The sequence below is a fragment of the Sinocyclocheilus rhinocerous genome, unplaced genomic scaffold (genome assembly GCF_001515625.1).
Source record: "Sinocyclocheilus rhinocerous isolate Xijiao unplaced genomic scaffold, SAMN03320098_v1.1 scaffold478, whole genome shotgun sequence".
NCBI classification, from domain to species: domain Eukaryota; kingdom Metazoa; phylum Chordata; class Actinopteri; order Cypriniformes; family Cyprinidae; genus Sinocyclocheilus; species Sinocyclocheilus rhinocerous.
The window spans coordinates 66,122-77,164 of record NW_015651483.1 but is presented as its reverse complement, the minus strand read 5'-3'; the positions used below and the strand labels follow the sequence as shown (position 1 = coordinate 77,164).

The 11,043-nt window shown below is 36.8% G+C and overlaps 1 protein-coding gene across 1 annotated transcript in view; it reads right to left on the bottom strand.

Moving 5' to 3' along the window:
• The window catches only part of LOC107712852 (forkhead box protein N3-like), a 50,605-nt gene that overhangs the window by 14,422 nt on the left and 25,140 nt on the right, over window positions 1-11,043 (bottom strand). The window contains exons 2-3 of the mRNA XM_016518213.1: window positions 6,943-7,493; window positions 792-940 (exon numbers count right to left, since the gene is read on the bottom strand). Coding sequence (XP_016373699.1) covers window positions 792-940; window positions 6,943-7,479 — 686 coding nt within the window. The 5' untranslated portion in view covers window positions 7,480-7,493. The remainder of the gene's footprint in view (window positions 1-791; window positions 941-6,942; window positions 7,494-11,043) is intronic.

Genomic DNA, 11,043 nt, shown 5'->3' with positions numbered 1-11,043 from the left:
GGGGGAAATCAAGGAAAAAGCAAGAAAACAGGCACCCGACATTTTCTGTTGCTATGGAGTTTAGTGTTGCTAAGCCTATAATCTATTTCTTAGCACTAACTGTCTGTCCTATCTCTGTGTTTTTTTTCTTCTTTTGCCAGACAAATAGCTTTGTGCTACTGTTTCACCTGTCTTATGCATGTGTTGCCATGGAGGTACTCTGGTCGTCACAGCAACAGCAGAGGAGAAGAAACGACTCAGGAAGGGCAAGCGCGTGCCGTTTCTTTACATCCCAGATTCCCCAGAGGACCATGTCCAGTTGCTGACAGAGTGTTCAAGAATGAGTGAGGAACTGACCCAAAACCCTTACACACTGGACCAATGTGTTCTTCACAGGAAGGTCATAAGAGAGGCCACCAAAGAAAGGCTTGTATGTGATCTTTCTTCCCTTCGAGCTTCCTATCTTTCTCTTTCTTAAAGATAAAGAGAAGATTTGTTTAATCCAAAGCTCTTTTAAGGTCAAAATTATTCATGCCATGGTAAAGTTAACGTCCTCTCTGTCACATTTTGTTATTCCACACTAATACAGGTTTTTGTGCTCATGCTCCTTTATTTAGAAACGGAAAAGTCTGGACTAGGATTTTCAGGGCCACACAAAATGGAAAGTGTGAATGAAAGTACCAGAAGAAAACAAACTGACGAACAGGGAAAAAAGCAATAACTGGTAGGTGCAGAGGAAAAGAAAAGAGAGGAAAAATAAATGGATGGCCAAAAAAATTTAAAAAAACCTGAGTGATAAATTGAGGCGTTACCTGTGGTATTGCTGAGGAGAGGCAGATGGGGAGGTAGAAGGTTTTGGAAGCCGAGGGGAATATGGATGATATGGAGTCTTCTTCAGCGCCTGAATCAGATTATGTCTGTAGTCAGGATCAATAGACCAGAGAGAACCCTTTCCTATGCTCTGAAACACAAAAAAGACAAAGTACTGTCATGATACAGCTTTAATCTTTTGATATCTTTATCAAGATTAACAATATTACGAGATACTTTATAGCAAGGGTATCTCGTAATATCAGAACCCCATTCTGACACTCTAGATCCACTTTCCAGCAGAGTTTAGCTCCAACCCTAATCAAACACACCAAAGCAATCCAATCAAGGTCTTCAGGATTTCTAGAAAACTATAGGCAAATGAGTTTGATCTGGGTTGGAGCTAAGGACCACCCCTAGAGTGAAGTGGACCTCAACTTGTCAGTGTTGTGGAGTAACTAGTTACATGTAACGGCATTACGTAAATTAATTACAAAAAAGTAACTGTAATCCATTACAGTTACTGAGGAAAAATAATGTTTAATTGAATTACAGTTTTTTATGAAAATGTCAACGATTAGGCCTACAAAGGGGGTTACATCTCAATATTTTCTGCAAAAAGCTAGGATATGTTGAATAATATTAATTTGTTGCTTTGCCTGTTTTTGATGTGCACAATGGCTCCTGCCATTTAATGGCTGTTCAGTAGAGCGATGCTATTCTGATACTTTTGATTGGTTCTCGTTTGCAGCGCACCACGTCTCTCAATTACATCTATCCAAATTGCCACTGAAATCTCACATAAAAAATCTCACTGAAAACACAGCCTAAGAAAGAAGCAGCACAAAGCACTGTATAGATCCTTGCACACTGAGTTCACAGAAATTGTTGGTCTTCTTTTTAATATGTGGCTCTAGTATCTCTAGCAGAGCATCGAACTGAGTAACTGACATCCTGAAGTAAACTTTGAATCGCCCGGGATAATCCTACTGCTCTTTAATAATGAAGGGGGACTCTCCTTCCTCTCTATATCTCAGGATTGGATGGACCCAATATTTCCTTTCTTTTTTTCTTTTCAAGAAGCGAGAGGACAACAAAATCATCCTCACTGCTTGAAGACTCCATTTAGTACTGTTTTGCCAATTTTTTTCCCAACGGATTAATTAATACGCATTGGACTCAGTGTGCAAGGTTTCTGTGTGTGACGAATTTTTAGGATGACGAATACGAAAAAACGCATAGGAAAATTTCGGACTCGGTGTGCAAGGACCTTTACTTGCAAGGTGGGCTAAAATGGAATTGGTACTAAAGTCTTAAAGAGCCCTACTCTAAACGCAGATTTGAAATAGACTGACTTTAGCCTGATGCTCTCAAGAACCTTCAAAGTTTGTTTTGAAATAAACTGTACATTATCACCGAGTACATTTTTGCAAAGTATTGAGAAAAAGTGGGGAGGAGGATTAGACTTAGCACTCGAGACCCTCGCTGTCTAGTGAATACAGAGGCACCTTTAAAACTGCCTCAACAGGCAACACTGGCATATATTTTTAGATCAAAGAAGCCGTTCTCCACCTAATTAAGCTGTCTGCCCTCCATCGGGGGCTTCCAGAGCCACATTTCACTTTACCAAAAAACACAACTCACACAAGGCATGAAATTCAACCTGTGCCGCTTTGATCTCGGCTTCGAATTAAGCACAAAAATAAGTGAGACGGGATGATGAAAGCACACTGATATTATCGTAGTTACAGAACAGACGCTATAGCAATGATCAGCAGTGTTTACCGACACACTACGCAAGACAATTAAGGGAAAGGTTTGATTAGACGGGCCGACAAGCTGGCAATTGCCAAAAGGTTGGGGGAAGCAACTTTATTTCATGTATCTATGTGTGTGTTTGTGTTTTTCACACTGCTGGAGGAGCCATTGGCCCAGCGTGCCGTTTCCACCAGGGGTGCAGGGTAATTCAAATACACTCCCCATGACTTCATTCATAACTTCCCCCACCAGTCTTCCATCTGCCCTCAATTAGCTATCAACACGCCTGCAAAACAACATCACAGACTGACGTACATCATTCACCAGCTCCGGCACGGCATCCGGGTACGGCTCCAGTTCACCTGCCTGCCAGAGCCGCACGACCCCTCTCTATAGGAGACAGAGGAGGAGCAGACATGCACCTGTGGTTTCACTGGTCTCCAAGGCAACAAGTAGAAGAGAGGGATGGTTGGAGGGTTTGGCACGAGTATCTCAGTCTACATGGAGACAATGATGGCGCTTTAAAACCAGCCCAGACCCATGTGCTAATCTTTCCCAACCGTGGTAAATGAGGAAAGCAGATCTCTGCCACAGACTCTACGCTCAGAGAGTCAGAATACATGATTGCCTATGTTTAAAAGAGAGGGTTTCTACTCATGGCTTATAAAGTATACACACATTTTCACGAATGTTAAAGGGGTCAAATCATGGAAAACTGGATTTTCCACTTTTGGAAACTAAGCTGCAATAATGGCTTCTTCAGAAATCCTCATGGTTCTATTGACACAACCTCATTTAGACATGACACCCTATATATTATATTAATGCTTCTTCAGTACACCTGCACAAAGAGAGGGGTCAAGGTTTGTCTGGTTAGAAGTTAGTCCCTCCTGCAACAATCACTGTAAGAAAATGTACCGTAAACAATATGGTAGCAACATTTTAGTTTTTTACAGATTTAACTAAATTTACATTTAAAAACCGTATAACTGATATAAATGTTAATATACCAACCTACTGAAGTATTGAAATCTGTTTTGTACCATTGTAATACACTGATAACCAACAAAAGCAGGTGGTGAAAAGAAAGTCACACGATGAACCAAAGCCCATCACAAGCAGCTTTTAAATAATAACATATTGTAGAAGGTGCACAGTGTCATTCACACAAACACTAAACACCATCATGGTAACACATGAAACTGAAATAATGCAATGGACATTAATTTAACAACATTAGATGTAACATACAACCCTAATGTACACAACTGATAAGAAAAAAACTAAGAAACAGTTACAAGAAAAAATCAAATGTGAAATGCAAAGCAGGGAATTGTGGGAATGTCAATTTAAGTTTTTTCACTGTAACTTATACATTCTTTTTCCACTTTCATAAACTGTATATTACCGTAAAATTACATGTAATGTCCAATACAGTTTTTCACTGTATATAGTAGGGGAATTTACCGCTAACCAATTAATAGGTTTTTACTGTAGCATTTTTACAGTTACAATCGTTAAAATCGCAGTCATTTTTTTTTTACAGTGCACAACATCTGGACCTGAAAAGCATCTCCATCTACAGTGATTCAAAGGTTGCCACGTATTCTTACAAAATAGAAAACAGCAAATTACTCATTACATGATAGTAGATGTTTTTGCCAAGCTCTTTAAAAGTATGTAACGGACAGTCACCACTTCAAGGGTTTGGGACTGTCTGTGTGCATTATTTTTGTGCCATCAACCAATCAGCGTTCTTGCAACACAATTTTGCAACTTTCGGAGTGTTTAGCCACATGGCTTTTACAGCTCACGTGATTGGCTCAAAAAAACCTGGATGAAGAATGACTTTCCATGAGCCTGCTTTGGAGGGTTGTGTGCCAGCTAAACTGAGACGATTGGGAACATTAACAAAATGTTTTCTCCAAGCATCATGGACACCCCTGGGTTAATAATTATAACATTTGCATACAGAATACTTAAAGGTACAGAAACAAAAAACAGGCTGCTTAATTAAAAGTGTCAGACAGAGGGTAAAAACGGTCATGTAAAATTAGATTTTGGCTTAAGCAACCTTGACTAACATTATAAGTGGACTTCAGGGGGAAAAAAAAAAAGTGTTAAAAAGTGTAAATTATGATTCCTTTAAAACACAGACACACACAGACACAGAGCACTGAAAATTGCATATGTTTAGTACTCAAGCAAAAAATGAAGTGCGGACACATTTGTTATCTTTAACCTGTGGTGTCTGGCTGGATCTTTGACGACTGAGGCTTGTAAGAAAGCTGGGACTGATCTACCTCAGCATTCAGTGTCTAAACATCTGCTATTGAGCAACACACTGTGAATCATTATACTTAGTCTGCCGTTAAACCACTAGTTTGCCCTTCTCCTTCACACACCCTTCTGAAGTGTGTGAGATTTAATACCATTTTTAAACAAATCAAAAGAAGCTATTAATGATTTAAGTATATTGAGAGACCAACATATCTTTTAAGTAAAAAATCTTGAGAAAAAAAGAAGAAAAAAAACATTTCCCCGTTTCAATCAGAGTGGAAAATTAAACTAAATTAAACAATTAAACACATATACATTCAAATTTAATTCAGTTAATTCCCTACATATCACAACCCATATATATATCCCAGCCTATGTTGCCTATATATAACAGTCTATATTAGAAGGGTTGCATGTCAATTTCAGTAGATTAGTTTGGTCTTCTGCCAGAGATTTACTTTATTTTGTACTCGGTGAAATGTGATACAACTGGTCAAGCAACCTGAACTTTACCCATCAAAACAGATCACTGTGCTTCATGCCACTTCTCTGAAATGCTCCCACATTTTACCCACACACACATATACAGATCTACTCGCACACATAGCAACGCAGCCAATCAGTTTTGCTGTTGCTACAGAAACAGCATGCTTTTCATGTCAACTACAGCTAGGTTGCTATGGGAATACATATACATGGAAAACTCTTTCGGTCGTAGTTAAGAACCAAATGACAGGATGACGGCTAGGACAGGTACAAACACACTCTTACAGGCGCACACATACATAATAATACAAACACACTCTGCCAGAGCAAACGGTGCCATTTGTTAATCTTTTCATCTGTTTTGATGTCAATGTACGATTTTAACGTTATTTGTCATTTCTAAACAAAAAAAAAGCTTGATTGCATTTTGATTATAGTCACGCATTGATTACAGTTGTACTATATTTTGATTATAATCATGGACTTGTTTACATATCCACAGCCCACATTCATAAAATCTCTTAGAAACAAACCATAATAATAAGCCTTTGTTGACTTAGAACTCATTTGTCATAAATTCAATTTGGACTTTGATTTAAGGTTAATACTGCTTTAATAGGTTAATGACAAGCTGCTCGTTTGTTCTGTCCTATTTGTTCATTTATTTAAAAATATGCTAAAATGCAATTCATACATTGAGACGTTTAATGTCCGTATAAAAATTCATTTTTGTTTATTTTATTTTGTCTAATTTTGTTTATTAGTGTAAAAATTTTTTTTTTTTTTTTTGTGGGGGACAATGTGAAAAAAATATTAAGTAGTTTGGCATAACCTCTTATTATTACCTCCTAGAGAATACAAAATATTTTAACAATACTGCTTCACTGCTATTAATATTTGAAAAACGTTTGTCTGCAAAGTCATGTGATGTGACCTACAAAATTCATGTGGTTCAACCAACATGCAAAAAACAAACAAACATTAAACAGGATATGATATCATAGAAAAGACCCCTGCAGACCCTAACGACTGTGCGAAATATCATATAATTTGACCTTTTTATGACAGGTTTGGTTGTAAAAATGTCATGTGCTAATGATATTTATGAATTAATAATTCATTAATTTGTTTTTATTCATACTTTAATCATTCAATTTACATTTATATTAAATATATATTTAAAAACTTGGAAATAATTATTTAGATTATGTGTTCAACGTGTAAGGAAAATGTTATTAGCATAGTACAACTTGACATTTTTTAAATAATTTAATTGAAACAGTTACTGAAACTTGTATAAAAATTTGTCAAATTCATATGAAAACTTCATGAATACAAATAGCACATTTCGAAGAAGTTGGCAAATGTGTTTTTTTTTTCTTTATTATGAACCCAAGTGGCCCAATAATGAAGGTAAAAGCTAAGTTTTCATAACTCCTAGACTGTAAATGGAAAGGAAAAGCATTCAAGAACATGTGAACGCCTCTGGGTGACGTATTTAAAAGCCATCAGGATGATGAACTATTGATGGAAAATCACTCAGGAAGATGAAAGTGTGCATTCCAATAAAACAGGCGGCTCTGTTACATCTTGATCCTCAGTTAACCTCAGAGAAACACAAGCCCTCACCTGACTGCGATCCTTATCCACCTTCTTGAAGCATTTGTTTAGCGACAGATTATGACGCACTGAATTCTTCCAGCCAGTGGGGGCGCTGGCGAAGTAGGGGAAGTGCTCCAGTATCCAGCCGTAGATGTCTTTGACAGGAAGTCGCTTGGAGGGAGCGTCCTCTATTGCCATGAAGATGAGGCAGCTGAAGGAGTAGGGCGGTTTGCGGCTGGGACCCGTGGACAGGTGGTAGGGTGGCTCGCTGGGCTCAGGGGAGGACGACGGCGAGGAGGAGGGCTCGCGGCCACCGTTAGCGTCCTGCAGGGGGCTGACGCTGCGCAGGCCCGAGTGGCCCAGGCTGGTCAGAAGATCCGTGCTCTCGTGCAGCCAGCTGAGGCTGGTCAGCTCCTCGTCCTCGGCCCGGCTGAGGGAGGCAGACAGGGCCAGAGAGAGGTCAGCTGCCTCGGTGTCCTGGTAGAGCTGACTCAGACCCCGCACCACGCTTCCGCTGCTGGGGCCCTCGGCCTTCTTCCCTGGGGGCATGACCACTGGACCCATGCAGCCCTCGGCTCCTGCAGAGACACGAGAAAACACAACACTCTGTGAAGTGATTGATGGTTTTTATGGGGAAAAAATTGAAAAGGCTTAATTGGAGCTCTTATATAGTTTGCATCTGTGGACAAGCAGTTCACACACAATTGCAATTTTTGTAATAAAAACCGATTTAAAATGCCATAAAAAAAGCTAAAGGTCTGTTTGTTTTGTTTTGGTTATGTTTGTGCTTGTTTGTAGGGCTGCACAATTCAGCCTTTTTTTTAAATTATATATCAATATGATTATAATAATAATAATAATAATAATAAACTAACTAAAACTATTAAACAAAATAAGAAATTACGACTGCAATATTTCACTATAAAATAGAGCTATTTAAAAATATATATAATTAAAATAATTTTATTTTTTAAGGTTTTATATAGATTATATATCAATATAAGTCAATAATAATGTAAAAAAGTTAGAATTTTGTTTTATTATTACTTCACAGTAAACTCAAATATTTAAGTATTTAAAATGAAGTATTTAAGAAAAATAGAATTATAATAATTATTATTCTTAAATAAAATATTAAACAAAATATGAAATAATAATTGGAAATAAAATAATAGTATTTAACAACAAGAATATTTATAGAAGTCATAATTACTTTCTTTTCAATTGTTACATCCTCAAGCTATTTTCTGTCAGGAAACTGCAAGAAGCTCTTAAAGCTCCTCTTTTTTAACAACTGTTTATAAGGAGCTTCTCATCACAAGTTTGTGAGGCATTTACTCTGAGAGTCGCTATGAGAGACAGAAAACACAGATCATAAGCTGCTCATGCTCATGTGTTTTACTACGAAAAATGCAGCACATATATCCACTTACACAAATCACAGTCTTTGCGATTTGATAATTGCACAGTCATATCGTAATTTTGGTTTTATAAAAAATAAGCCTCCAGTACTACAGTAAACATAAACTAAAGTAAAAGTTTGTCTGGTTTGCAGGATCAACAAATACATGAGGCTAAAATCACTGCATGTTAAGTTACTCTCTTATATTTGTAGATATTTGTTCCCATGAAACAAATGTGTACTCTGTGAACTCCCAAAGAGAAATGAGACTGAAAAATCAGCATGAGAACGGGAATCCACTTCCATATTTCAGGGGTGAGATCAGCAAACAGGAAAAAGAAGACAGAGTTGAGACGCTCTCAACAAATGCATTTTACAAATGCAGTTTATTCAAGCTTAAGCTACTCAAATTCAAAATTCATAGTATATTAGTGTCAATGGAGAAACTTTACAGAGTTGACAAACTACTTCAGCTAAACTCACCAGTCAAATTAGCAGCATTTATGAACATTTGTTTTTAACTGAGCACAGACATTAGATTTTTAGGTCTCCAGAGGAGATGAATAAAAACTTGAATCCTGTCTGTTCAATCCAAAGGCTTCAGAAGAATTGAAATATGGCATACAAGTCATATGGGCTACTGTTTTTTGTTGTTGTTGTTTTAGGACCTTGGCAGTACAAATGAGCATTCACTTTCCTTCTATGGAAAACGGATGTTCATTCATTCTGTGTTCCACAGAAGGAAGGAATAATATGGGGTTAGAATGAAATGAGGGTGAGTAAATGATAATACAGTTTAAAGTGATATAAACAACATTGCTTTAAAGTAGAGGTCGACCGATAGTGGATTTTACTGATACCGATAGCTAGGCTGGACCACACTGGCCGATACCGATTAATCAACCGATAGTTTTTAAAATGGTAAACGAAAACTAAAACAGAGCTTTACTATTTTTAAAAAAGCAGTAGCAGTACTGAACCATACTTTGTAAATGAATAAACATATTAATATTAATTATTATATTGATCATTAAAGTTATTTCATAGTTTACTCATGTAAAAAAAGAAACTTTAAAATGTAAAAATATAGCCTATTAATAATAGTAAATGATGAAATGAACACACTAGGAACAATACTTTTACAGCTTTCATTAATATTACAAAAGGACTCTTACTGTAAAGTATTACCATTTAATTTCAACAGTCATGCTTAAAGATGGCCATCTTTAAATATCTACACAAGGCCATAGCATTAAAATTACATACGTATGTTATTGATATTGTATGCGTACTCTCACACTTTATTTGCTTCTATTTTAGAACACTGCATGATTATCTAATCAAAAAAAATAAAAAATATGCAAGTCACACACTGGACAAAAGCACAGCGATGCGTTCTCGGAGAAGTCACACAGTACTGTATAATGGAAGCGGACCCTTCTCAGCCACTCCAGCAACGGACGCAACCCGGAAAACTATCGGCATTGATTTTTGCCGATAACCGATAGTTCCGCCAATCAACTATCGGTGCCGATTAATCGGCAAAACTGATGAATCGGTCGACCTCTACTTTAAAGTGTTAAGAATATTGTATTTTATAAATACATAAATCACTCCCCTTTAACTTTTCTACCAAAGTTTAATTGCTGGGTTAGAATTATAAGCCAAAGCAAGTTAAAGCATTAAGTGAACTTGATCCAATCACTCAAAATTTCTTAAAGAAGAAAATCAAGTTCAGAATCCTGGATACTCAAAAGATGGTGAAGAAAGTCATTGTGACGAATTAAATAGAAAAAAAGATAAGGCAACTCTGTTTCAGAGTAAAAAATAAAACATAACTGAGATAAAAGAAATAGGCTAAGCCCGCAATTGTGCAGTTTATAGTCACATTGTGAGTTATAAAGTCATTGTGTGAAACACAATTGCACTTAAATATAAAGTTGCAATTAGGAGAAACAGTCACAACTGTGAGTTGATTTCTCACAATTATGGGAAATAAAGTCACATCCATGAGATATAAAGTCACAATAGCGAGAAATAAAATATCTGACTTAATTTCCCATAATTATAAGAAGTTGTGAGATGCAAAGCCACAATCACCTTTCTTTTCAGGCTTCCATACAAAAATGATGTTATAACAATGATGCAACCTTTTTTACAATGGAAAATCTGATCTGTTCTTTTGCAGCACAACAAACTACTCGAACAGGGTACCGTTGGGGCTGCCAGTGAACTTCCCTTACGCTCAAGAATCAATTACATTTTACCGTTCACAAACAGAAAGTTTGCAACCGGTTTTGCTTAAGCTCTTGAGGAGCGCTTTGAAATGAGGGGAATTCAGCAAGATATTTCAGGTGAGATTTGTGACAAATGACCAAAGAGATCTGAAAACTGGAAACTGCAAACAACAGCTCGCCCGACTGCCCATTAGCGCCTCAAATCTAACAGATATTTCAGCTCAGTACAAAAGAGACACTGCAAGCTTGACAGCTTTAGTTACAACAAATGTACAAAAAGTACCATGGTATTATTATGATGTTCTTTGATGTACCTTGGATAACTATGGATATACTATGGCATACAAATATTATAACTATGGATTAAATTAAAATCAAATTAAGTTTGTTCACTTAAGCTTTCGCCTTTCGCCTACTGGCATAGTTGCAAATAAAAAAGTACATTTTTTACTTTTTTTTTTTTTTTTTTTTTTTTTTTTTTTTTTTTTT